At 65.3% G+C, this 26,395-nt stretch overlaps 3 protein-coding genes across 11 annotated transcripts; all 3 read left to right on the forward strand.

Annotated features, from left to right (window-relative positions):
- Positions 1 to 56: 56 nt before the first annotated feature.
- Positions 57 to 5,659, forward strand: FGF17 (fibroblast growth factor 17). The gene is given in 7 exon segments (XM_075074508.1): positions 57 to 205; positions 207 to 294; positions 338 to 423; positions 609 to 645; positions 2,729 to 2,906; positions 3,990 to 4,096; positions 4,494 to 5,659. Coding segments are annotated over 7 exon segments (942 nt in total). The 3' UTR covers positions 4,791 to 5,659.
- A 3,644-nt stretch (positions 5,660 to 9,303) lies between these two features.
- On the forward strand, positions 9,304 to 19,198 carry DMTN (dematin actin binding protein). Its single transcript, XM_075074495.1, is given in 18 exon segments — positions 9,304 to 9,550; positions 13,694 to 13,757; positions 14,076 to 14,132; positions 14,647 to 14,721; positions 14,906 to 15,061; positions 15,194 to 15,238; positions 15,353 to 15,461; positions 15,653 to 15,709; positions 15,780 to 15,932; positions 16,031 to 16,140; positions 16,228 to 16,333; positions 16,449 to 16,513; positions 16,622 to 16,670; positions 17,229 to 17,295; positions 17,297 to 17,369; positions 17,485 to 17,544; positions 17,625 to 17,705; positions 17,781 to 19,198. Coding segments are annotated over 16 exon segments (1,338 nt in total). The 5' UTR covers positions 9,304 to 9,550; positions 13,694 to 13,757; positions 14,076 to 14,114; the 3' UTR covers positions 17,895 to 19,198.
- An 89-nt stretch (positions 19,199 to 19,287) lies between these two features.
- On the forward strand, positions 19,288 to 26,388 carry LOC142048013 (actin filament-associated protein 1-like). Of its 9 annotated transcripts, none has more exons than XM_075074489.1 (17): positions 19,289 to 19,449; positions 22,292 to 22,420; positions 22,530 to 22,604; positions 22,705 to 22,799; positions 23,062 to 23,152; positions 23,225 to 23,442; positions 23,519 to 23,698; positions 23,900 to 23,983; positions 24,155 to 24,272; positions 24,347 to 24,564; positions 24,651 to 24,781; positions 24,884 to 25,004; positions 25,115 to 25,220; positions 25,410 to 25,559; positions 25,673 to 25,833; positions 25,939 to 26,052; positions 26,159 to 26,388. In XM_075074489.1, exons 1-17 carry the CDS (start codon positions 19,434 to 19,436, stop codon positions 26,183 to 26,185), a joined length of 2,034 nt encoding a protein of 677 aa, XP_074930590.1. In that variant the 5' UTR covers positions 19,289 to 19,433; the 3' UTR covers positions 26,186 to 26,388. The 9 variants fall into 9 exon arrangements, 8 of the variants coding, with proteins under 8 accessions (XP_074930590.1, XP_074930588.1, XP_074930589.1 ...); XM_075074487.1 differs by having other exon boundaries at positions 19,291 to 19,449; positions 25,112 to 25,220; XM_075074488.1 differs by having other exon boundaries at positions 19,292 to 19,449; positions 25,112 to 25,220; positions 25,942 to 26,052.
- Positions 26,389 to 26,395: the final 7 nt, after the last annotated feature.

A 26,395-nucleotide genomic window follows, 5' to 3' on the forward strand; every position in this document is an offset into this window, starting at 1 on the left:
TAGCCCAAGGACGGGAGGCTGATGGGGTGGGGACGCAGGGGTCAGGATGGATCTGGATGCCCCCAAAGCGTAGGACACGCAGCCCCCAGGGTCGGAGGAGGAGGAGAGGACCCGACCCCAGCTGCCTCCCCCATGCTCCGTCGCCGCTGCTGCTCCGGAGACTTTGGCATCGCACGTGGGCTCGCCAGCGCGGCGGCAGCCTGGGTTTCACCCGTTTTTTCCCTCGCCCGCCCCGAACGCGGGGGTCACCCGAGGAAGGAGGGGACAGGCTGCTCCTTGGCTTTCCCTGCCCCGGCGGGGATGTGCCGGCGGTGAAGGAGGGCAGGTTTGCAGAGAGCCCGTGGCGGTGCCTTCGTTTCATGCCGGTGTCTGAGGGGCTTCGGCGAGCGCCATGCAGCCCATCAGCCTGCAGAACCTCTCCATGTAAGCCCTGCATGCCGCTTGTTGCAATTCTTTGCAACCCGGGTTTATCAGTAGTTTATTCTTAGTGCTGTTAGACACAGCTATTCCTCGCAGGGGGGGTGGAAAAAGGAAAAAAGAAGAGAAAACAACTAACTCCGAACAAAACGCCCTGTTTCTCTCCTTTTCTCTTTTGTCTCCCGCTGCAGATGTTTCCAGCTCCTCATGTTCTCCTGTCAGACCCAGGTACGTGGATATGTTTTACTAACCCCGCGGCACATCTGGCTGCTCCGCAGAGCCGGGCTGGGCGAAGGCACCCGCTCTGCGATCCGCTGAGCTAACCCTTCGCCTCGGGGATGCCCGTTGCTCTCGTGGGGGGCTTTCCCGGTGGCCGAGGGGGCCGGTGCGTGCCCACCCCAAGTGGTACCCAGCTCCTGGCAGGGGAGTGGTGCTGCAAAGGTGCCTGTGGGGCTGGGTTCCCACCAGAGCCGGCTGTGCCCATCAGCACCGGCCTCGGGGCTGCAAAGGGCCGGCTGCGGGGTCTCTGCGGTGGGAAGGGGCATCCTCCCCGGACCCCTCGGGTTTCCTATCTCCGTGGGGCCGGAGGGCCCGAGCAAGGTCAGCAGGGAAGCCCTCCCGGGGCAGGCGATACATTTCTTGCAGCCTTGCTCAGGGAGGGACGTGCCAAGTCCATCAGCCTTGAGCGCCCGGGGCCCGACTCTGCCCTCGCTCACGCCGAGGCCGGCTGCCGAGGGGGTTAACGGGGCAGAGCGGGTTCTGGTCCCCCCACCAGTGGGGTGGTGTGAGGTTTGACACCCCCCTCCCCTTGTCAACCCCCCCACCCAGGCTGCACCATCCTTTTTTGTGCGCTTTAGAAAGGCAGCGGCTATTAAAATGCACTGTTCCATATCAGCACCCTCTGCTCCAGAGCCTGAACAAAACCCCCATAGCTGCTGGCCCCAGAAGCCTTAATACGTGCTCAGGACCCTTTTTCTCTCCTTTTTTTTTTCCTTTTTTTTTTTTTTTTTCCCAAGGTAAATGCTTTTATTTCTTTGAAAATGAGAGGGGAAGGGAACCGCCTTTGATGCAGAGGGGCCGCCCCCCCCCCCCCCAGCCCACCTCCTTGACCAGCCCCAAAGGCTTTAAAGTGGATCCTGGCAGGAAATGAGTCCCCAGGCGCACACAAAGGTGGGGGGGATCTGCGGGGGTGCCGGGGGGGCTGGCAGTGCCCCCCACCACCCCGCCGCTCCCCCAGCTGCAAGAGCGGGCAGGGCTGGGTCCCCTCGTGCTGGCTTCCCACCCAGCGAGGAGATGCTGCAGGTCCCGGGTGATGCTGCGCGCCCCGAACTGGGCACCCAGACCCCAAACGCTCCCTGGGTCCCCCCGTGGGGTGAGCTCCCGGAGCGTGTCCCCCTCCCCACAGCCCTTTGGGAGCTGGTTTTTGGGCCTGGGCTGGGACTAGTGTCCCTTGGGCAGCTCAGCCAGCTGCGGTGCTGCCCTGAGCCCCAGCTTTCCACTTGCACGGGGATTAAACCAAGCCTTCCTCTGAGATGTGTGTTGAGAGGCACTGGTTGGAGTCCAGTGCAGGGACAGGGGCTGACCACCAGCTCTAATCCCCCCCTCCCCAGCTCATCTGCAGCCATTAGCTGCCATTTCCCATAAAATAACCCTGGTGTGTTTGCGCTGCCCCGTTAGTATAAGCCACGGAGCTGGTTGGGCTCTGCAGGGTGTTTTATTCCTCCGGCCCCGAGGCTGGTGGATGCTCAGGGTGGACCAGGAGGGGATGGCTCTGGTCCTGGGACATCCAGCCCAGCTTTAGTTGGGTCTCACGCCCCACGAGGGTCCCAGCGGGTGTTTTGCAAGCACAGCCCTTGCATCCCAGCCTGTCCTCGGTACCTGCCTGGGAGCAGGGGGTGCTGCCCGAGCAGGAGATGCTGCTGAGTGTCCGTCTGACCCCGGGGCATGGCCGGGAGCAGCAGCTCGATCCCGCTCCGGAGGGAATGGATCGACTGTGCCTTAAGGAGAGCATCCTTCCCTGCGAGACCCCGCATCCTCCTCATGCACGGGTTGCAAAGCAACATCTCTGCCTCTCCCTGCCCACAACGCCACTCGCTCTCGGGTCCAAAGCATCTGCTCGGTGCCTCCATCGCTGCTCAAAGGGGACCGGCTTGGCTGGCGATGGCTGGGAGCTCTCCCTCGCCCGCAGAGGGGGGTGGCGGGTGGATCCCCATGTCCCCCAGCCCTCCCGCCCCACCAGGCTCCCCGCTCCATCCCCTTGCCATCGGCTGTCCAAAACAAATTGATTTTATTTTTCCCTTTGTAAACAAAGGGGGAGAATCAACCGTCTCCTAATTTTAACCAGTACGTGAGGGACCAGGGTGCCATGACCGACCAGCTGAGCCGACGGCAGATCAGGGAGTACCAGCTCTACAGCCGGACCAGCGGCAAGCACGTCCAGGTGAACGGCAAAAGGATCACTGCCACCGCCGAGGACGGCAACAAGTTCGGTAAGAGGCCAGCGGCTCCCCAGGAGGGGTTCACCTGGGACAGACGTGCTCGTGGAAGCGCTCGAAAAGGATGGGGAAACGTCTATCTTCCCAGAGGAGTTTTGTGGGGGGAATGAGGGGTGCGGGGAGGTTTTAGTTGCTCCAACTGGCTGGTTTTATACCCAAAAATCCTCCAAATAACTCCTCTGCGAGCACAGCTCCAGACCAGCCAGCCCTGACCTCAAAACTTCCAAAATCACACATTTCTCTGATACCACGTAACGTTTATAAGCCCTATATTTAGGACTTTTGCTTCCTAATCTCTTCCTGGTGTGAGACAGGCAACTTCTCCTGGAGGATAATCACCTGATCCCGGCACCATCCCTACGTGGTGGGCAGCCCACCCGAGGCAGAGCCCACCCTGGGCTTCCCCCACGGGGTTTGCCAGCCCCAGGCCTGACGCCACGCTGACGGGCGTCACAGCCCCGCAAAGACCAGGCTGGCATCCCCGGCATCTAAAAGCTTCGGGAAAGGCTTTTTTTGTTTTTTCAAAGCCCGGTGCCCAGCGGGGCTGACTCACCACCTTTCCAGGTCTTTCCCTGAATTCTCCCTGCGGGCTCAGGCACGGGCTGCTGGGAGCGCAAGACCCGCCGGGGTCATTGGTTTCAGTGTCGGCTCCCAACCTTTGCAGCCACCGCTGTGTTGTAGAGAAACAATGAGGATGAGGATAATTAACCCGCCGGGTGCTGGACTCAGTCTAGCCCTGGAGAACCCATTGAATCGCTGACAATGCGGATGTGCCGGGGGAGGATGAAGGGGCCGTTGCTCTCCCCGGTGCCTTCATCAAACGCCCGGTTTGACTCTGCTGGGTTTTAACAAAGGCCCTTTAGCATCATGGCCGGGGAGCATCCCCCGGCAAGGGCTGCCCTGCCCCGGCTGCGGGGGCTCGCCGTCCTCCTGGCCCCGCCGGTGGTGGGCAGGGAGGGATGCTGGGGGGCGAGGTGGAGGCAGGGATAAGGGGATGGGGGTGGTTTGGATGCCGGTAGCTCGTGGCGGGTGCTGCAGCCCCCGTGGGACACTTCCCCCTTGCTCCCTTCCTCGCAGCCAAGCTCATCGTGGAGACGGACACCTTCGGGAGCCGCGTCCGCATCAAGGGGGCTGAGAGCGAGAAGTACATCTGCATGAGCAAGCGGGGCAAGCTCGTTGGGAAAGTGAGTCCTGGCACCCTCCGTGTGTCCCCGGAGCTCAGCCTGGGCATCCCACCGAGCAGCCGGAGCTGGGACGTTTGGCCAGGCCGGTCCCCCAGTCACAGGGGCTGTGCTGGTGCGGTGGGGGTCTCTCCTTTCCCCCCTAGAAGCTGCCAGTCCCCCTTTTCCTCCATCAGCATCGTGCTGCTCAGCCTGGCTCCTGCAAGAAAAACCCTCAGGGAGCTGGTCCTGGTGCACTGGGGTCGGTGCCACGGTGAACACGGCAGGGATGGGGTGGGCAGGGGACTGGGGGGGGGGTGACAGGGGTGGGCAGGGGGGCGGCAGCACCTCCTGGGTCCTATCCCCAAGCCCCCAGCCCCATCCCTGCAGGTACTAAGTGCCCCCTCTCCTCCTCCCGCAGCCCAACGGCAAGAGCAAGGATTGCATCTTCACCGAGATCGTGTTGGAGAACAACTACACGGCTTTCCAAAACGCCCGCTACGAGGGCTGGTACATGGCCTTCACCCGCAAGGGCCGGCCCCGCAAAGCCTCCCGCAGCCGCCAGAACCAGCGGGAAGCCCACTTCATCAAGCGCCTGTACCGCGGGCAGCTGCCCTTCCCCAACAACGCCGAGCGGCAGAAGCAGTTCGAATTCGTCGGCTCGTCCTCCCCAACCCGCCGCACCCGCCGTACCCGCGCCCCTCGCCCACGCACGTAACGCCCGGACTCGCCCCCCCCCACCCCGCCGGGCCCTGCCCTCCTCATCCTCACGGCCTTCAGTCTCGCCAGACTCTGCCCCTTCTCCCGGCACCCTCCAGCACTGGTTCTTCCCCACTTATTTTTCTAAAGATGCTCTATTTTTATACTCTTGGGCACCGTGAATAGGTTGGGGAGCGCACGCTTCGGGCGCGGTCACTGGTGTCTACAGCCCCACGCTGGGGGTCCCTTCAGCCCTGGAGCATCCCGTGGTACCCACGTGAACCACCTGGTACCTTTACCCACTCCCCTTGGCAACCCCTCGGAGACTTGTCCCCATGCCACCGAGGCCTGGGACCCCCCGGCCACGTTCCCATCCCCGCAGACATCCCTCTCAGTGCCAGGGATGGATGGGACCAGCCATGAGACTGCGGGATGTCCCCACCGGAGCAGGATGGAGACCCCAGCCCCGGGCCCGTGGGATGCTGTGCCCGTCCCTGCAAGGGCACCACAGGCAGCCAGGTGATGGGGAGCATGGGGTGCTGGTCGGTCTGTCTGTCTGTCTGTGCAGCTTCAGAGGGGAGGCGGGGGGTGCCCGGGCATGCAGACGCTGGGGTCAGCACTTGTAGCCCTGTGGCCGTGGGGTCTGTGTGTTATTTATTGGAGGGGAAGGTCTGTGCCCTCTCCTGGTGGCACCGGGGTGCCAGTGGCGTGGGGACGCGTGTGGGTGCCCACCGGGCTCCCCTGGCCAAAGAGAAACCACCTTTAGGTTATTTTTATTGCTTTTGATCGGTTGTTTGTGAGTTTTTACAAGCTCTGCTGTTTCCTTTACGAGTCAGTTTTAGGCCTAAACAGTTAGACTTTGGAATTTATTTGTGTAAAGGAGGAAACGCAGAGGCAAATAAAAGTGAGTGTCTAGACTGATGGGGCCTGGGGGAGTTTCGTTCCTGTGTTGAGGCTTTGCCGCAGGCTTTGTGCCTGCTGGAATGGGGGGCACCCAGCTCCCCCCTGGCACAGGGTGTCCTCACCCACCTATGCAAGCACCCGATGCTCAGGGAGAGATGCTGCATGGCACGAGGATGAAGGTGGCCGCTGTAGGGGACTCCCCGTGCCCCCACCCTTGTCTGTGTCCTGGGGGTGTCTGCTGCATCCTGGTGAACAGGGCATCCCCTTTGGTGTGGTACCCAGCCTGGTACCCACGGCTCCCTCCACCCGGGGCCACCGGCTCGCCCACCCCACAGCGGCCGCCAGTCGGGCTGTGCCCCCCGGCCCCGAGCTTGGTGCCCCCAGCCCGTGCCATCCCACCCTCCCCATAATTGCTTTCCCCTCTGACAATGCCCTGGGAGGTGGCAGCCGGACGGCAGGGAGGATGTAATCCCTTATCCGGGGCTCACCCAGCCCCTACAAAGCCCCGCCAGCATAATGCAGGGTGGGGGGAGCACGGCTGGGGTGGGGTAGGGGGGCAATGGGGAGAAAATTATAACAGTTTGAGTTAAATGAAGCTTTAAAGCAGAAGCGAAATGCAACACCCAGCAATTACGGCCGAACAATGCGCCCGGCGCTGCCTGCCCAGGTGTGGCGGGCAGGAATTAGCCGAGAGGCTGGGGTAAATTTTTTTCCCCCTCCCGTTTCCTTCGGCCCACAACCCCGGCTCCTTGTTTCCGCAGGAATTTGAGACTTTCTTGAAAGGAGAGGGCTTTGAGAAAGGGGCCGACTGGGTCCGGACCCTCCCTGCCCCCGCTGCCCCCTCCTCAATTTAGCCAAAGCTTCAAAGGTAGAGGAGTTCCCTTTGTGTAATCTCCGCTTTAATTTTTCCCCGTCCCTTTCCACCCCCCCTCCCCTTCTCTTCTCCTTCCCAAGCCCTTCCTCTCTTTTCTTTCAGGGTTTTCCCCTTCCTCCCCTCTCTTTCTTCTCGACCTCCCGGGATAGAAAGGGCTCGGAAGGGTGAGTCCTTTTTAATTATGGCCAGGGAAGAAGAAAAAAAAAAACCCTCACACTGCTTCTTTCTTGTTTTTTGAGGTGAGACCCAGGGCGGGGGGCGGAGGTGGGGACAGGAATGTCCTCTGTGCAGAAAGTGCACTGGAGGGTGTCTCGCCCTGCCGCAGCGTGCCCAGCCTTTCCCAAGGCTTTGCCCTCCTGCGGGCTGGGGGTGCTCAGGGGGCCTCGGGATGCTTGGGGGACTGGGATTGCTGGCGGGGGGATTGTGCAGCCAGCGAGGCCAGCCCCGCCGAGCCATGACCCCAGAGCATCCACCTCGCTGCAGGGGCGATGGGTGCCAGCCCCCTACCCTACAACTCTCCCCAGCCCTGTGGTCCTCGCACCCCAGAGCATCCCAGTCCTGCCAGGTGGCTCCCAGGAGCCGGACTGGGGGCATCACTGGGGTGGCAGTGGATGGTGTCCCCCGGGGCTGGGTGTCCCTTGAGGCACGTCCAAGCCAGCCCTCACAGGGCTGCTGCCACCGGGCCCCTCTGGGGCGATGTCCCCTGCAAACCCAGCAGCCCTGCCATGGGGCAGCATGGGCGATTTTGGGTTGAAGAGCTGCCTCGTGGAGGGGCACAGGGGCTGCGTCCCCCCCGGGGCTGCAGGAAGGCTTCTTGCCCCCATCCCATGGGGTGGGAAAGCTGAAGGGGGCTCCTGCACACCCTCCATCGCTCGGTGAGGCCGAAGGAGGCTCCTGTACATCCTCCATCGCTCAGCTCCAGCCGGTTGCGGCGGGAGGCGGTCGCTGTAGCAACGTGCCGTGCGGCGCAGGGGAGGGGATGCTCGGCACAGGCATGGCTCCCGGCGGACAGGCAGACCTGCCTGCGGCGGGCCATGGGCTCCCTTGAAGGTAGGGCCCTGCTACCCTTTGCCCCCACGCCCCAGCCCCCCCAACAGCCCCCCCTGGCAGGGGACTGGCCGCTGCCTGTCTTGGGCCCGGCTTTGAAGGGCATCGCCGGGATGAGGGGTGACCCTGCGGGGCCGGTGGGCACACGGGGGGCTCTGGCGAGCGTGTCCGGGCTTGGCTTTTGGTGGGTGCATGCGAGGGTGTAAAAGCCAGTGCGCAGTGCCCGGCTGGTGCAGGATACGTGCGTTTCCAAACTCCTCCTTCCCCCCAGGCACCCACGGGGTGCTGGGCTCGTGGCGCGGGGGGCTGAGCCCACAGCGGGTGCCACGGCCGGTTCAGGCATCCAAGCAGCCCCGGGCGCAGGTGGCAGCCGCTGAGCAGCCGCTGCAGTTGTCTTCATGCTTGAGAAACTGGGTTAGCACGGGGGAGGCAGCCGCAGCTTCGATTATTCATGGGCATGGCCCTGGGGGGCGGCTGGCCGGGCTCGGGCGGGTGAAGCCCCTCCAGTGTGGGGCCACAGGACCGTCTTGGGGCCGAGGCTGTGATGCTCTTGGTCCAACAAGCCAAGCTGGCCCGGGTACCAAAGGGCACGGGGTGTGCATCCCCCTGGTCCTGCATCCCTGGGCATGCATCCCCCCAGACGTGCATCCAGGGGGTCCAGTGGCCCTCACTGGAGCCAGGAAGGAAACCAAGGCAGCAAAGAGCATCGAGCACAGCGCCGGGGAGAGGACCCTGAAACAGAGCTGCTGTCACCAGGCAGCTCTCTCCCACACAGAACCAGGAATAGACGCCAGCTCTGGGTGCTGCGGCACCAACGCAGCCTCGCCACCCCCGGCGGGGTCCGGCCATGGCACCGCTCCTGTGCCGGCCGCCCGGGTTTGGGGGGACAGGGGCGGCCGTAGGCTCCATGCCCTGCCCCATCCCAGCCCCTGGTGACCGGCCAGCCCCACCGCTGAGCTCCAGGGGCTCTGCTCGAGGACAGGGGCTGGACCACAGCCACCAAAACCTGGGGGGCTTGGGATGGGAGGGGCAGCGGGTCTCCCCACTGCCTGGCTCCAGGCTCTCCCTGGCAGCGCCCTGGGGCAGGGCAGCACCTGCAGGGATCAGGGCTGGATTTTCAGCAGATGCTCAACACCTCGCTGGGCTCTCTTTGCCCCCCCAGATGGAAATTCCTGCTGTGTTTCCCTTCCCAGGGCAGCAAGGAGTGGGCGCCACCCTCAGAGCATCCCCCAAACCCAGGCTGGGGAGGGGGTGGGTGCCATCCTCACCCACCACCCACCCTGCCGCAGCCCAGCCCACGTGCCGTGGGGTGTTCAGCCCCCCTGCTCAGCATTGCAGGGTGTGGGGGTGCCAAAACCCCAGCCGGGGGTGGGGTGGGGCGGGGGATGCCATCCCCACCTGCATCCTCTGTTTGCAGCAGGGGCTGGAGGAGGGGGTGCTGGGGACCCCCGGCACCAGCCGGCTTATTTCTGGCAGCGGGGCAGGCCGGGTTTATTTATGTTTTCCTCCCTCTTTGTGCCGGGGAAGAGGTGGGAGCGGGAGCGAGCAGCGGCGGGAGCGAATACTGCTTCGTCATGATGCCGGTTAATTCTCCTCTTGTTCGGAAAGAGACTGAGCCAGCAGCAGAGGTGGGGAGAGGCGAGCGGCACCCACCCACGCACCCACCCACCCACGCGCCCACCCACCCATGCACCCACGCACGCCCTACCCAGCGCCCAGCATCGGTTATCGGCGTGGCTGGCGTGCTGGGGCTGGGAGATAGGCTCGCACGCTCGCACGCCTGCCCGTCACGCTCTCGGATGCGTGCCGCAGCGTGCCGGCGGTGGCTCGGCCGCAGCCAGGGCAGCCGGCCCGGTGGCCCGTGGGGTAATTTGGTGGCCAGGCGAGCAAAGGAGGCGAGGGGCGTCCTCCCACAGCTCCCCACGGCTGGAGGTATGCGGTGTTCCCGTCCCTAGGTGAGTGGTTGTGCCCTGCGTGGCTCGTTGGGGAGAGGGGAGGGAGGTGGCCATGGGTGGGGGACACACAGCCAGGGGTGTCTGGCGGGGGGGGTGGGGGGGACGGTTCATCGGGGTCGGCACCGTTGCCTTGCGGTGTCGCCGCTCCCCCTCCCCTGGCCTTGCGTAGCCCCTGCTCCCCTGGGGGCTGGGTACAGCCCCACATCTCATCGTCCCCGTGTTCTCCGTGGGGTGCAGCCGTGCCCCCTCCCTACGCCTGGCACTGCAAAGCCAGCTGCCCTTGCCGGGGGGCCGTGGGGACAGGAAGGGCGGTGACCCGAGGCGGGGACATGGGGACACGGGTTCCATCGCTGACGGGGGTACCCCTCCCAGGGCTCCCACCCGTGTCCCCTCTGCAGTGCTCCCAGCACCCCACGTCACCCCACACCCCCCGGGACACCCCCCCAGCAGGGCTCGGGCACTGCCAGCGGAGCAGGGACACCCCCTGTCCTCCTTCCCTGGGGGCATTGCCATCGGCACCGTGTATCCCAAGGGAGGAGGTCAGAGCAGCTTAGCTATTCCCAGCCCCACTTGTGGAGTGAGTTTGTGGGGTCTCAGCGCTCTTGCTTTTTGGGGGGCACCCCCATCCCACTCCCCCCCAGTCGCAGGCTGTGATGGGGTTTGATGCTCCCTGTAATACAGTGTGGTGGGGCTGTGGAAGTCAGGGTCTCACCATGGGCATGGACTTTGCAGTCCCCCTACTCTTCCTGGCCCCATCCAGCCCCACTGGCAAGGCACCGAGAGGCCAAACTCCCATCGCCCTACTGCTACAAAGCATTGGGGGAGCTACCTGAGGGGGGGGGCAGAATTGGGGTGCAAAGCCAGGGGGGGGGTCAGCTCGTGGCCGTGGGTGTGCAGGTAGGTGGTCAGGCAGGGCTAAGCCAAGCCTCTCCTGGGAAGACCTGAGCCACCAGCTGCCACCTTGGCCCCAGGGAGCCCCTGGCTGCATCCCACCGCCAGGTGGGTGCCTCGCTGCGGTGGCCCCATGCCCAGCATTAGGGTACCCAGGGACCCGCCACCCCATGGCGCTCAATGCAGGGCATCCTGCAGGGCAGTGCCCGGGGCCAGCAGAGCTGGGGGGTCCTCAGAGACCGGGGGCATCACCAGACCCGTGCTGGGAGCCCCAGAGGGCCGCAGCCTCCACACACACCCCCGGCGGGTCCCTCCCGGCCCCTCTGCATGTGGGATGAGCAGGCTAATCCCATTTTAATCCCAGATTATGTGCCACGTGAGCCGCTGCCCAAAGCAGGCTGTGGCGTGGCCATCGGGGCACGGAGGGCCAGGGATGGAGCCCCCCATCTAGGAGCTTTAAGGCGAGCACCACACATCCCCACTTGAAACTTTCGGGGGGGGCTTGTAGCCTCCTGGCAGGGCTGGTGGCCAGGAGAGCCGCTGGGTTGCCCAGATCCCTCGGATGGGAGGAAATGAGCAGCTGGAGGAGGTGGAAATGCCCCCTTCATCTCCAGTTGCTCCTGGATGGGGCGGGCAGATTGCTGCTGTTTCCCCCCAGGCAGGGAAACTGAGGCACGGAGCAGCCCTGTGTCCACGGGAGGGGAGCTGGGCAGGGTGCACTCTCCTCCCCAAGGGATGGAAAAATCCCAGGGGCCAGGCACTGGCAGCTGATGGCTTTTAAGGCCACCGAGGCGTCCCTCGGCAGGGCTGTGCCGGGCAGGGTGCAACGGCACGGAAGCAATGGGCTGTCAATAGCTAAAGGGTCGCTCTCCTCTGCCGGGCGATGCTCTGGCGGAGAGGGAAAGGGCGAGAAACAGGACAAAGGAGGAACCAGACACCGGTGAGACGCGGGTCGGGGACCCACGTGCTCCCCGCCAGCTTGGCCCCGCCGCGATCGAGTTGCTGATGGGGCCCCCGTGTGTGGCAGTGCCTCGGTTTCCCCTGGCGAGGTGGGGAGGATGTTCGCTGCCTCTCCCCAGCTGTGTTTATTTGGGGTTTGCAGCCGGAGGAGGAGGAGGAGGAGGAGGAGGAGGCCAGGGCTGGGCTGGGAAGTACCAGAAGCCGTTCCCAGGGCTGGCGGGAACCGTCTGTTCGGGGAACTTGTGACCCCGCCGTGTCCCCCTGCTCCGCCGCTGGCGGGGAGCCGGGGCAGCGGCAGAGTTTTCATGCCCAGCACAACGACAAAGGCAAGGCTGGCAGTGAGGAGGACAAGGGAGAAGGAAGGAAGGCTGGGGGTCCCTGCCTGCTCCCCTCTGGGCGAGGCAGGGCTTCGTGCAGCCTGGCCCCTGGCCCGGGTGCCGGGCGCTGATGGCTTTGGTGGCTGCGAAAAGTCAAATCCGGATTTCCTCGGGGTGGGGAGGAGGGAACTGGCCTCTTCCCGCTGCAGCGGCAGCCCTCCCCCCGGCCCCCCCTCCCCCCGGGAGGTGCCGTGCGGGGGGGGCGCAGCACCCCTGCAGCCCGGCAAGCCCCACTGGCACGCCCCACCGGCACGTGGTGTGTCCATCTGTCCATCCCTCCACTGTTTTCCCTTTTCCCATGCATCCCTACCCGGCACCTTTCTCTCCCCGCTCCGGCAAAGCGCCGTGGGTACCCACAGCATCACCCCAGGAGGGGGGTCATGGCGTTACCCCACCTTGCCCCGCTTCCCCTCACCCTCCTGGCCAGGAAAATCCCAAACACGTGCCGCGTCGGCCTTATCTTGGCGAGCAAGGGAGCATGTGGGGGACTTGCCAGCGAGGGCTGCCAGGGAGATTGGAGGTTGCCATGGGGAGAGAGGCTGCCATCGGGGCGGTGGCTCTGTCTGCTTCAGATAAGGTGTCCCCGGGTCCTCCAGCCAGGGGGAGACGACCATGCCTGATCTGGTTGTGCAGCCCCGGCACCGCTCGCCAGCCCTTTGGCTCCGTCACGGCATCTCTCCGCACCCCTGGCTCAGGCTTGTTTTCCTTCCCCGTCAGCATCCGCATCCACCCGTCCCCGCACCCACCCTCCCGCCGGCCTCTGCCGCTTCCTCTGCCTCCTGCTATTTGCTATCTCATCCATCTGCTCACCGCCACCGCCGCTGCGTGCCACCGTGTCCACACCGCCTGCCCGCAGCCCACCCGTGCCCCCAGCCCCGTGGGGTGCGAGCCGGAGGCGGGGGACTGCTCTGGCTCTGTCGCTGGAAAGTGTGAGCTCATGGGTGCGCGGGATGGCCGCTGCTCGCCCGGACAATGCCGCCTTGTGCCGTGCTCGGTGCCGATCCAGGGGTGCCCGTCCCATTGGCACCGGGTCCTGCAGACCCTTGGGAGGGCCGGGAGGTGCTGGGCATGGGTATGAGTGGGTCTGGACCCCCTCCTGGTGCCAAAGCTGGGGTTTTTTGGTGGCAGAGTGGTCTCAAAGGAGGGATGATGACTGCATGGAGCGGCTCAAGCCCGGAGCTGCCGGAAGAGCCTTCTCGTCCCGGCTCGACCCTCGGAGGAGCGAGCCCAGGGCGGTACCTCGTGCAGGGTTGGCTGCCAGCAGCTGGAAGATGCTCCGGGCTTTGTCAGATCTGGTCCTTCTCCCTCTCTGCATCCCGCCGAGATGGGCTCTGCGCCCATGGTGGGAGCCGTGGGGCTGGAGGGTGATGGGGCTGGGGTCCCCAGAGGCGGTGGCATCTCCCCAGCCCTGTGCACAGGCTGCTAGGGCAGCAAGGGGGGGGGCTTCAAGGCTGGAGGGCTCCACGCTGCTGTTGTTGCCTGGATTGCACGAGGTTTTCCTAACGCCCTCCCCTCTGAAAGGAGAAGTTTTGAGGAGAATAGGGAATTTTCCCCTTTGTGTGTGGCATTGTGGGTTTAAAGCACAGGGAGGGCTCAGGCCCGGGGGGCTGCGGGGCAGGGGCTGAGTGCAGCACGCCCGTCCCGCTGCCGCTGGAGCCTTCTCGAGGCTGCTCGCTGCCGGTGGACAAAGGGCTTCATTACCTCTGCTCTGCTTGCCAGCTCTCGTCAGCAGCCGCCGCGCCGCCGGACGGGCAGCGGGGCCGGCAGCCGGCACGGGCAGGGGTGGCACGCAGCAGGGCAGGGTGCTGCGGGCACCGGTGGGGGGGAGGTTTGCAGGGACAGCGGGAGGACGAGGTTGAGCTTCACACCCTTGTCATCCTGCAAGTCACTGTCACCTCTCTCGTCTCCGTTGCAGAGGCAGCGCCCGAGTCCCAGCCCGGCGTTAGTGCCCAGAGGGATGTGGAGCCACAGAGGCAGCGGTGAGTGGGGGTCTGGCATGCCCCAGTGCCTCTCCCCTGCGCCGGGGCAGACCTGGAGCTGTTCGGCCACCCTGGGGATGGTGGCATTCCCCAGCAAGCCTGTCCTGCTACCAGCGCATCAGTATTTGACAGTGGGGCCATGCCAGCCTCATGCTGCATTAGGGTCCAGTGTGCGGGGGGCTGCCGGGCTCAGCCCCATGGCAGGAGGGTGGTGGGGAGCCAGTCCTGCTGTCCTCAGGCACCTCACCCTGGGACCGACCTTGGGGTGCTCTGTGCCCACCCTGGCCGTGCCCTGAAACCCCCGCTCTCCCCATGCAGGACCCTGTGACTGACACAGCCTCTCCAGCCCGCAGCTGAATGGAAAGACTGCAGAAGGTAGGGGTGCTGGGGGCCGTGGGCAGGGTGCTGGGGGGCGTGGGAAGGGTGCTGAGGGTTGGCAGGATGCTGGGGGAATGCAGGCAGTGGGGAGCCCTGCACCTAGGGAAGGCACACAGGGGCTGCTGGCCAAGGGCAGGGGCTGGTGGCCAAGGACATTGGCAGAGTCACCCTGGGATGATGCTAGCAGGGCCCTGCCTTCCTCCTCCTCCTCCTCCTCCCAGCCCAGCCTGGCAGCACCATCTAGTGGCAGCGTGTCCTGGCCAAGCCACTGTCACCTCCCGGGTGTCCCCTGCCCTGAACCACAACGCTGGAGCAAAGGAGACCCCAGCGCCCATCCAGAAATACCCCATCCCCAAGGAGGTTTTGCCCCGGTGCACTGAGGTCCGTGGGGCACAGGAGTGTCCCCGGGCCGCCCTGCCATGCCCCGGGGTCCCAACCACGACCCTGAGCCCTTTTCTGGGCTGGCCGTGCTGAGGATGAGGTTTGCTAAAGTCTCCCCTTTTCCCTCCAGCAACAGCTGACCTCCCCTGGGAGCGTCTGTTCCTCCCGCGGGTCCAGCGTCCCCGGATCGCCCTCCAGCATCGTGGTAAGAGGTCGCTCGCATCTCCCCCCCCCACATCCCTCCATCCGTGGGGTCAGGATGTGCCTCCCCAGACTTCCTCCATCACCCCAGAGGGACCACAGAGGGTGCCAGCCCCAGGGAAGCCCTCCCCATTTCCCAGCGATCCCTTTCTGCACCCAGAAACGAAGGTGTTTTTCCTTCTTTCCAGGCCAAAATGGACAATGAGGTTCTGGGCTACAAGGACTTGGCCGCCATCCCCAAGGACAAAGCGATCCTGGATATCGAGCGCCCTGACTTGATGATCTATGAACCCCATTTCACCTACTCGCTCATGGAGCACATGGAGCTGCCCCGGAGCCGAGAGGTGAGGGTGCCCTGGGGCCACTTGCGTCCCCCAGTTGGTTTTAGGGGACAGTGGGGGGAAGCCCCCCGGACAGAGGAGTCCTGGAGGGCAGATGTGGGGCTGCTGGAATAAATCGCTTCTTGCCTTCTGCAGCGCTCCCTGTCTCCCAAATCCATCTCTCCTCCTCCGTCGCCAGAGGTGAGTATAACACCGCTTGCCCCGGCTCTGGGATGCACGTGGGGACTCCGAGGAGGAGGGGGACAAAGCCGAATTGCTGGGGTCTCGCTGTTCACCAGCCCCGCTTGCCCACAGGTCATCCGGGAGTGGCTGGAGAGCCGGACCCCCGGCAGCACCCCGCAGCCCTCCTCTCGCCAGGGCAGCAGCTTGGCCCGCAGCAGCGTGCAGCACTTTCACCGACCCGGTATGGTCCCCCGTCACCGTGACCCCCCCCCAGCACTGTGACCCCCCCCAGCACTGTGACCCCCCCCTCAGCACTGCCTGATCCTGAGCACCGGTGCAGACCAGGGGTGTCTGGGCAGAGGGTCCAGGCAAGCACCATGCCAGAGCCATAAGCTTCCTCTTCCCAGCCTCCAACCCCCTTTTTCCTTGCAGAGACTGACACAACAGAGCTCAACATATACAAGAAGCCTCCAATCTACAGGCAGAAAGGTGAGCGGGGGTGTCTGTCCCACGGGACGGGGCACCCCAGGGCGCTGCCTCACCCCCCTGTGCCCCGCAGAGCACCATCCCGGCCCCCACCACGGGAAGCATCTCATAGAGGACTTGATCATCGAATCCTCCAAGTTCCCAGCGGCGCAGCCCCCAGACCCTAATCAACCTGCCAAGATCGAGACCGACTACTGGCCATGCCCCCCATCCCTGGCTGTCGTGGGTAGGTGGGGAACAGGGGCTGCACCAGGGGGTTTATTCCCACACAGAGACCCCACAGGGATGCTGGGGATGGATATAACACCCCTTCTTTTCCCCCAGAGACGGAGTGGAGGAAGCGGATGGCCTCCAAGAGAGGGGAGGAGGAGGAGGAGGACCTGACAGAGGAGATGAAGAACCTGCGGGAGCTCCAGAGGCAGGAGCTGAGCAAGGTGTGGGGCAGAGCGGGTGGGTGGGCACCCTGCAAGGGGCTGAGGACGTGCTGACACTGACACCCACCCACGTCCCTTCATCCCCAGATCACCTCCAACCTTGGGAAGATGATCCTGAAGGAAGAGATGGAGAAATCTCTCCCCATCCGGAGAAAAACCCGCTCGCTGCCAGACCGGACACCCTTCCACACGTGTACGTGGGATGTTTGTCCCGCACCCCTTCCCCAGCCAGTGGCGCCGGCTGCCTGCGCTGCTGCCAGGTGCTGCGGCCCTGCCTGCACCTCTGACCGCCTCTTGCTCTCTTGCAGCTCTGCACATGGGGAGCTACAAGAGCTCCTCGCTGCCCGCCTCCGGCAGGAGCACTCTCACCCGGGTGAGTGGGCAGGCGGCTGCCCCCGTGCTGCTGGGGCCACGCGGCCTCGGACGGGGTCTGGGGGTGGCACCGCTCTGATGCTGTCCCCTGTTCCCTGTCCCCTTGCAGCTGCAGTCGGCAGAGTTCAGCTCGGCAGGCAGCGATAAGGGCAGTCCGGGTGAGCATCTCCCATGGCGTGGGGGTGACCATGGAGATGGAGGGATGTCCTGGGGGGATGCAGGGATGTCCCGGGTGATGCAGGGACATCCCAGGGGATGCAGGGGATGTCCGGAAGATGCGGGGACATCCCAGGGGATGCAGGGGACGTCCTGGGGGAGACAGGGATGTCCCAGGGGATGCGGGGATGTCCCGGGGGATGCAGGGATGTCCCGGGGGATGCAGGGGATGTCCGGAAGACGCGGGGACATCCCAGGGGGTGCAGGGGACGTCCTGGGGGAGACAGGGATGTCCCAGGGGATGCGGGGACGTCCCGGGGGATGCGGGGATGTCCCAGGGGATGCAGGGGATGTCCCGGGGGATGCGGGGATGTTCTGGAGGTTGAGGGGTGTCCCCAGTGATGGGGAGTGTCCCCAGGGCTGGGGGATGCTGGGGCAAGCCTGGGCTTCGCAGAGGGTGGAAAACCACCCCTCATGGCTTTTCATCACCAGAGGGAGGATGATGAGGGGACGTAGTGGGGGGTCCCCAGGGCTAAGCCCTGATCCTCTCTGTTTTCCAGGCCTACAGGTAAGCACTCGTCTGGCTGCCAGCACGGAGACCCCACAAGAGGGTGACGTACACCAGGGTGGGGGGGACGGACACTGGGGCCACTGCTCTGATGGGTTGTGGAGAGGAGTGGGGAGAGCTGGAGGTGGGGAGGGTGGGTGTGCCAGTCCTCGCACTGGAGCCCATCACCTTGGCTTCAGTTCGGGTGGGAGAGGGAAGGCCTTTGGGGAGGTGGGGGTCACAGCTGACATCGGGCTTTGCCCCCTCAGAACGGCCAGCGTGGGCGCATGGACAGAGGCAATTCCCTTCCCAGCATGCTGGAGCAAAAGGTGAGCAGGGCTGGGGGCTGCGGGGGCTTGGGCAGGGGTGGGGGGGCTCTGAAGAGGGTCTTATAGCCCCACCCTTGCAGATCTACCCCTACGAAATGCTGATGGTGACAAACAGAGGCCGAGTGAAGCTGCCGCCCGGCGTGGACAGGACCAGGCTGGAGGTAGGGGCTGAACCGGGGTCAGAGGGGCGCGGAGGGGGGGACCCGGCACCCCATCACCCTCCTCTCCTCCCGCAGCGGCACCTCTCCCCCGAGGATTTCTTGCGGGTCTTTGAGATGCCCCCCGAGGAGTTCAGCAAGCTGGCCCTCTGGAAGCGCAACGAGCTGAAGAAGAAAGCCTTCCTCTTCTGAGCCCACCTCGGCCCCGAGCTCAGTCCGTGTCGCGCCGTGTAACCGCTTTAGGGCTCTCAGCCGGTTTTTACTAGGATTCCCCCTTCCCCTCTCCCCCAGGCCCCTGGCTCTGCCCCCCACCTCGTTCCTCCTGCGGGGAAAGGGCTTGGGGGGGCTCGTGCCCAGCTTGCAGCGGGGTGATGGGGCTGGGGGCAGACCCTGCCCCAGAGCAGGCACGGTTCAGCCAGGAGGGGAGGTGTGTGGGGGGGTGTCTCTGTGCTTTGTGCCCCCCTCTCCCCCCCAGCATGCTGGCAGAGGCAGTGCCTGGCTCTGCTTTTGGCCAGCTGAGAGCGTGCCGGCTCCAGTGTGCGGGCAGTGGGGTGTCAGCTGCCTCCAGCCCCTGCACCCGGGGTGCCCCTCTGCCCCCGCACCTTCACCCCGAGACTTGGGAAGAGCCTGGGGGCTGACTCACTGCCAGACCGATGTGTTCCCAGCAAAGCCAGGCCAGCATCCCGCCTTGCCCCCCTCCAGGCCCCATTTTAACATCCCCCCCGGTCCCTCCTGTGCCAGCTGCTGCAACGAGGACCGCAAGGACACGTACACTGCCAAAACCTGCCCGGCACCGGGCTGGCGGAGGGCAGGGCTGGGATGCTGGCGAGGTGAAGCACTGTGGGATGGGGCAGGGGGTGGCAGAGCGGGGGTCTCAGTGGGACCCTGGGGCAGCTTCTGCTGCATTTGTAACTGCAGATGCGCCCGCAGTGGGGTGATGCACTGGGGTGATGCACCAGGGCGATGCAGCCAGGGCAATGGGGCGATGCACCAGGGCGATGCAGCCAGGGCAATGGGGCGATGCAGCCAGGCAGAACGGAGCAGGGCACGGCTCCACGGGCACCGTGGCCGCTGGGGTCTGGGCAGCGCTGCCTGGTCCCCCGCGGCCGTGCAGGCAGGGCTCGGCACCAGGCAGCACCTTCCCTTCTCACACCTCTTCTCCCATCCCCTCTTCTTTGGGCAGGACCCCTCTGCCCCGACACCCCCCAACCCCCCACGCTCCCCGGTTTCTGTTTCCAGCCACTCTCCAGCCGCTAGACCTTGTTGGGATGTAAAGAATGTAATTTATCGGGAAATCACTGGCCCATACTTGCCTTTCACTGCTACTCTACGAACGACATATCTATAAATATATATATAAATATGGGTTGTTTTCTGACTGGACTACGGTGATCCACTTTCTCTGTTTTGTTAGAGTTTATTTTATTTGCTGGTGTCGGAGAATCCGCGTGAGAGTGATTTTTTGCTTACAATTAAAGGTGAAATGGCTTTATCCAGCCCGGCTCCGTGGCTTTGCTTTTTCCCCGCCCGCCCCCGGCCCCGGGTCCCTGCAGATGGCGGTGGTGCTCCGAGGAGGATGAGGAGTCCTTCCCCGCCTCCCCTCCGCCCCGGTCGGGCTGTGCTGGGGGCCCGCAGGGCGTGTGCGAGCCGAGCCGGGCCAGCTCGGTCCTGGTCCCGGTCCCGGTCCCGATCCCGGTCCCGATCCCGCCGCGATGTGAGCACGCCCGCACCATGGCCCGGCAGAGAGGTAAGGGGGTGGGGTACAAAGGGGTGCAAGGCTGGGGGGAGGGAAGGTTGCAAGCCTGCAAAGGGGTGGAAAAAGAGGGTAGAGAGTGTGCGTGAGGCTGCGTGGGGGTGGAGAAGGGCGTGGGGGTGCCCACGGCGGTGTAAGGGTGCAAATGGGGTGTGGGAGGGGAAAGGGGGTGCACGGGAAGGAGGATAGTGTGCAAAAGGGGGAAATTGGGGGGTCTGGGGAGGTGGGATGGGTGCTGGGGGGGGAAGGGGTGCAAGGAGTGAAGGGTGGGTGTCAGGGCTTGGGGTGTCAGAGCAGGGATGGAGCGCCTGGGTGCCCCCGAACACAGCGGGGTGCCGGTGCACAGTGGCATGGCAAGGTGCGGGATGCCAGCGTGTCTGCCAGCACCCCCCCGGGGCAATTTGGGGGCGCAGGGGCCGTGGGGGGAGCGCCTCCGCCCTTGAGCCATGGCCCAGAGCCTCCCCGCAGTGATGGGTCATGCTGCGGCCAGGAGCAGCTCTGAGCTTGGGGCGGCCTCCAGCCTCCTCCTCTGAGTCATCCCATGCTGGGCAAGAGCTGCCTCAAGCACCGGAGCAGGGCCCTGGGGTGTCCCCGAGATGCTGCTCCCCCCTGCGCCCCACTGGGGAGCGGGGCTGAGCCCAGGTACCTCTTGCCCCTCGTTGCACGGAGAAAAATGCTTGTGGCCACGGGGCAGAGGTGCCAGCCCCGAATCCCCCAGGTGCTGGGATCACCCAGGGCTCTTGCGCTCCCCTGGCATCCCTTGGGCAGCTCTCTCCTTCCTCCTCCTCCTTTGAGGATGAGGGTGCCGTCGGGCTGGGCCATGTCCTGCAGGAGCAGGGCGCTTTGCTAGGAGACGGCTGTGTGTTTTGGGGGGGGGGGGTCGTTTTCCTTCCGCCCTGAGACCGAGGCAGCTGTTTTTCATCTCGGCTGCCTTCCCTTGGCCCTGGCAGCAGGCAGCTGGCACGGCCTCATGGGCAAGCCCAGCTCCTGCCTGCTCCGCGCCAGGCTGGTGGGCATGGCCGGGCACCTCTGGGCACGGCTCCCCAGCCCCACCGAGGGCATCGGGGCTGGCCGGGGGGAGCGCAGGGGGAGGACGCAGGGAGGGCTGAGGGGGTGAGTGGACAGAGATGTCATTGCCGAGGAATTCGGCCTGGGCGGAGGAGAGGAGAGAGGGAGGGAGAGGAAGAGCCAGTCACCCGGGCACGGGGGACGGTCCCCATCCTCCCCACGCTCACACTCTGCCCGTAGGTCCCTTCGGCCAGCCCCTGCCCCAGCCCCCGCCACCAGTCCCCCACAGGGAGCTGGTCCCCCCCTTCCCTTCCCCAGTTTCCAGGGAAATCCAGATGTTTGGGCCCAGCTCCGGCATTGCTCAGCCTCACTGCCCTGCCAGATGTTTCCTCTCCCCCCAGGCAGGGGTGTGTACTCCCCAGGCTGGGGACCCAGGCGAGGGGGACAGTGCTCCCCCCATGCAAGCATCTCCACTGGAGCTTCTCCCACGTCCTCTGTAACACCCATGGTACCAGTGGGCTCCTTCACCCCACCTGCCCTCACCTTCCCTGGGGGCTGCCACTGTCTCTGGGGGCACGTTGCATCCCCACCAGCCTGGATCGATGTGGGATGCAGGGAAAAGGCAGGGCACAGGGATGCCGGGGTCACCCAGGGCATTACGGGACATCACCAGGGCAGCATCCCAGCCAGCTGTGTGTTGTCCCTTTTCCTGCGGGAGATGGCAAGGGGACGGCGAGGAGGGAGGCTGGGAATGGAGCGGGGCGGCGTGGGGGGAGCCGGCACAGCCAGGCCCCGTGCCAGGAGGTAGTGGGTTTCGACAGTGGGTCTGCAACTTTTTATCCCAGCTGGGAGTAGGGAGCAGAGCCTGGAGTGGCCGGAGCAGAGCGATGCAAACTACTTCCAGATGCACAGCAGGGAAGAGCAAGGGGGGAGGCAGGCAGCGACCCGGGGTGGGGGGGCTGGGGGGTATCTGCCCACTCCTGCAGTGGCAGCTGGAGGTGCCCAGGGCGAGGGGCCTCTGCAGAAGCGGGGCGAGGGGCCAGGCTGGGGGTGTGCATGGTCCTGCTCTGCCATGTGCTCCTCCAGCACAGGAAACCCCTGCTTGGACCCAGAGCTGATAGGGCTGCCACCATTCGGGGCTGGAGGGACCCTCTCCCCATGCCTGTAGCCCTTCTGGGTCTTCCCCACCCCAGGGGAGGCCATGGGGCAGAGGCAGGGCTGTCCCATCCTGCTGCACATGGCACAGGACTCCCAGCTTCCCCGGCCGGGGTGAGGAGGCACAAAACAGCTCCTTGTCCTGCTCCATCCCTCCCTCTTGGCACAGCAGGGTCAGGGTCCCCGGCCTGACCCCGCTCCCTGCCCTTGGAGCGGGCAGCGGGTGAATACTCAGCATTTTCGGCATGCCCGGAGCGGCTCCATCAGCTACTCCCATGTGCCATGCCACCTCCTCCTCCTCCTCCTCCGCAGCACAGAGGAGCAGCACGTTGGGCTGCCCGGCGCGGCCCCCATCCCCGGCTCCCCTCGCCCAACCGGGAACAAACCCGCTCTGTGAGCGCACACAGAGGAGCCTTCAGCGGCGCAGGTCCCCGTCCCCCCTCCTCATCCTCCCCCAGCACCCCGGGCCCGTCAATAGAGGGATTGTGCAGAGCCGGGGCAGGTGCCGGGAGCGGGGGCTCGGCCGGTGGCACGGGGCACGTAACCCCCATGTCTGTCTGCTCAGCATCGGAGAGCCCCTTCCAGCCCTGCCCAGTGCAGCGGGCAGGGGACGGGTATCCCTGCCTGCCCCCTCCTCTGGCGGGGTGTGATGGCACGTCCCTGTCCCCTGCAGACCTGGACAAGCTGCTGTCGGACCTGCGGTCCTTCCTGCTCATCCTGGACCGGGAAAGCCTCAGCGCCGCAGCTCGGGCCAAGAAGAAGTCGGTGGCCGATCTCCTCTCCCGGCTGCAGAGCCCCCCGTGTGAGCATGGATCTGTGGGCGGGGGGGCACGGGGTGGCCCCCGGTTAGTGCCCGGTGGGCAGCAGGGAGGGGCCGGGAGCAGGGCTGTGACTGGGTGCTCCCCCCGCAGCAGAGGATGCAGAGTACATGATCATGCGCTGCCTCTCCCCTTCCCCGGGGACCCCGCAGGGCCGGGCCAGCCCGGGTGAGTCGCTCGCTCTGACCCGAACCCCGTCTCCGCCGGCGGCTCATCGGGCACGGCCGGGGATGCCCGGCTCCTCGCCGACCTGGCACATCGCTGCCAGTCCCGCTTTTCCCCCCAGGAACCAGGACAGTGGATGCAACAGGAGGAAGAGGCTGCGAGTACCGACCAGCCAGCACCCTGAGCCGGCGTGGAGGGGTAAGGGTGGGCGGTGGAGAGTTTGGGGGGCTGCGGGTGTGCAGTGGGGCTCGGCCAGCAGCACAGGGATGGGACAGGGGATGGGAGAGGGCCACCCGGTGCCCATCCCTGCACTGCAGCCTTGCTCACACAGGGGTCTGGCCAGGCTGGGAAGATTCCCATGCTGCCTGTCAGGCCCAGGCAGAGCCCTCCAGCCACCCCTTGGGGACCCCGTGGGGTTCACCCTGGGGCAGCACCTTTGGAGCTCCCCTTCTCTCCCCAGAGCAAGGTGCCGGGTGTCTCGCCATCCCCACCAGCTGACGACTCCTATGAAGATGCCGAACCCCTTGGCCCTGGCAGATGCACTGGCTCTGGTGAGCACCCCTCCGCGCCCCCTCCCCGGCACCCGCATGCACCCAGCACCCTAACACCATCCTGGCTCTTAGGTGGTGCCGACAGCGACAGCAGCCACTACGAGTCGTACGGGGAGGATGAGGATGGTGTGACGGACCGTGCCCACTACCTGCGGCGGCCACTGGCCGCTGGCCCCGATGCTGAACCCCCTGGTCACCCCGAGGCGCAGCTCTGCGGCTTCCTCTGGAGGAAGCGCTGGCTGGGACAGTGGGCGAAGCAGCTCTTCATCATCCGGGAGCACGTGCTGCTGGTGAGCGGCCGGAGGAGGATGGATGGAGGGTGGGAATGGGTCCCCGAGCTCTGCTGACCCCACCGTGCCTCCACAGTGCTTCAGGTGTGCCGCAGACCCGCAGCCGGTGCTGGAGCTGGACCTGCGGGGCTGCCACGTCGCCTACAAAGCCAAGCGTGGCAAGAAGATGCCGCACATCCTGAAGGTGACGGGGACAGCGGGCGAGGCGCTGGTCATTGGCTTCCAGAGCCGGCAGCAGGCTGAGGACTGGAGGAAGGTTTGGAGGTGTTGCAGCCTGGCAGAGCTCTGCATGGGCAGGAGGGAGAAACAGGGGCACAGACCTGCTGGGGTGCTCCTGGGGTGGCTGGGGACGACCCCATCTGTCCCCAGCTCCTCTCCCATCCTGGGGGTGCCTGGAGCCCCATTAGATGGGGAAGCAGGAGCCCAGGGCTGCAGTGTTCCCTCTCTCCCTCGGCAGGTGATCGAAGAGGTCAGCAGCGATGCCCCGATAGGGCTGGCAGCCATCAGTGTCCCAGCATCACCCTCCTCAAGGCTCAGCAGGGTGAGCCGCTTGTCCTCCCCTGGGAAACCCAGTCACGGGAAAGGGGCTGCCGGGGATATTGAGAGTACACCCCAATTCCCTGTCCCACTGTCCCTGTCGGGTGATGCTGGGGCGGGGGGGTTGCATCGCCGTGGGGTGGGGGTCAGGGTGCAGGGGGCTTAAAATCTGCAGGAGACTGGGCTTTCTGGATCTCAGGCTGTCAGGTCCCAGCTCGGCAAGGAGGAGGAAGAAGATTGCTCCCGGCAGAGCCCAGCCCGCAGCCCCCGGCCCGGAGAGGACGCTAAAGGAGGTGCGGTGCATGGGGACTGGGCGAGGGGGTGTCCCTGCACCCCGTGCCACTGCTGACAGGGGACGCACCCACAGGTTTCCTGGCGGTGCGGCTGCGCGGGCGGTGGCAGCGGCTGTGGTGCGCGGTGCGGCAGGGAGCCCTGCGCATGTTCCCCGAGCCCGGCGGTGCCCAGCGCCCCGTCTGCGCCCTGCGGCTGGAGAGCTGCGAGGTTTCCCCGGGGGTGGCCGCCAGCTCTCCCCAACGCCTCCGCATCCGCATCGCCCAGCGGGGCCGGGAGCTCGCCCTGCTGCAGGTGACCAACCGCTGCAGCACCCCCGAGCCCCCCACACCCCTCACTGGGGGGGGCCTGCTGAGCCCAGACCCTCTGCCCCACGCCAGACCTGTTCAGATGAGGAAAGGGAAGCCTGGCTGAAGACCCTGCGGGCCAGGGGAAGAGGGGACCTGGCCAGTGACAGCCCCTGCACCGAGACCCCCAGGCTGGGTGATGCCAGCGGCTGCCCTGCTGCAGGGTAAGGAGACGCTGGCTGGGGCACGGCCAGCCCCAGCCCTCCCACCCTGCTGCAGGGCTGCGGGCAGTAATGGGACTAACGGGACCCCCCTCCTGCTTGCAGCGGGCTGCTGCTGCGCCGTGTCTCGACCCCCAACACCTACATGGACGACCCCTTTGGGCAGCTCCCATCTGCTGAGGCCCCCAAGCATCTCTACTCCAATATGGAGCGGCTGCAGCAGCTGGTAACCTCTGCTGATGCACCTTTGCCCCCCCAAGCAAGCCCCAGGGCAAGGGAGATGGACTCCCACCATCACTTGCCCATGGGCTTGTCCCGGGCTTCCTTCCACAGCAGCAGAGCTTGGACCGAGCAGTGCAAGGGCAGCGCAAGAGACCCGTGTCTGCGCTGCCCACCGGTGCCTGCAGCAACACCCCGGGCAGCACCCTGCCCTCGCAGGCAGGTGAGCTGGGACTGGATGCTCCACTGAGGGGAGCAGCGGGGTCCCCCTGGGCACCCCAGTCCCATGTGCCGTGATGGAGGTTGCGGTGCCCATGAGCACGGTGTTGTGCCGTGATTGCTCTGCCCTTCCTCCCCAGCATCCTTCCTCTGCCCTTCCTCCCAGCATCCTCCCTCTGCCCTTCCTCCCCAGCATCAGCAGCAGCTCTCCAGGGCAGGGCTGCCAGCCCGCAGCGGGTGAAGGTGAGCCCCAAGCTCTGGAGCAGGGATCTCTCCCAGTCCCAGTGCACCCTGACACTGCCTGAGAGGAAAGGGGCTCGGGATGGGCTGGATATCCTCATAGGTAGGACCTCAGAGGGGCTCTGTCCCTGTGCTGGGGGGTGCCTGGCCCTTGCACGAGCAGCCGGTGGGGTCGTGGGGTCCCCGGGCTTGGCAGCACCCTTGCTGTCCTTGCAGGGAAGAGAGCCTTCCCCAAGCTGGAGGAGAAGGTGGGGCAGCTGGAGAGGGCCTGCCGCATGAAGGGCAGGCTGAAAGCCGGCTCCGAGATGAACCTGCTGGCCATCGGCAAGTCACTGAAGGGCCACATCGCCGCCACCGCCAGCTCGGCTGGCTCCGAGGTGGGGGGGGGCACGGGGGATGGACACCAGGGAGGGCACGGGCTGCAGGGCGTGCAAAGGGTTCGGGAGGGCAGGCATCGCCCTCTCTCCGCTGTGTTTTTCCAGCAGGGCTCATTCCTCACACCGCTGTTGAAGCGTACAGCGTCGGCAAAGAGCGCCCTGAAGCCATCTCCCTCCCCAGTCATCATTGAGAAGGGAAAAGTGCTGCAGAAGAGAAAGGTACCGGCCGGGAGCTGCGTGGGGTGGGCAGAGTTAAGGTGAGCCGGGTACCACATGCCAGGCTGGGATGTGAGGGGTTTGACCACCCATCTCGCTCACTCTCCAGGAGTGGGAGATGAAGTCTGCGATGTGACCAGCGCTGCAGCGGCCCCGGGGCAGCATCCGTCCCGCAGACGTACCTGCCAGACCGTCTGCATCTCTCAGCAGAATGTAGGGCTGCACGTGGATCGTGCAGCACCAGCCTGGTATCTGTTTTTTTAACCATCAGTATCAACACTACAACTACGCACATCTATTTTTTTTATATATATATATATATATAACATATAAACTCTCCGTCTTC

This window comes from Phalacrocorax aristotelis, chromosome 24 (assembly GCF_949628215.1).
Source record: "Phalacrocorax aristotelis chromosome 24, bGulAri2.1, whole genome shotgun sequence".
Taxonomy (NCBI): Eukaryota; Metazoa; Chordata; class Aves; order Suliformes; family Phalacrocoracidae; genus Phalacrocorax; species Phalacrocorax aristotelis.

Excerpts from the sequence above, each read along its gene's own strand:
- LOC142048013 (XM_075074487.1), top strand. Across the intron at positions 22,605-22,704 it reads GCAGGGCCGGGCCAGCCCGG|TCCCGCTTTTCCCCCCAGGA; the intron begins GTGAGTCGCTCG and ends CATCGCTGCCAG. Across the intron at positions 25,005-25,111 it reads TGGAGCGGCTGCAGCAGCTG|CAGCAGAGCTTGGACCGAGC; the intron begins GTAACCTCTGCT and ends TTCCTTCCACAG.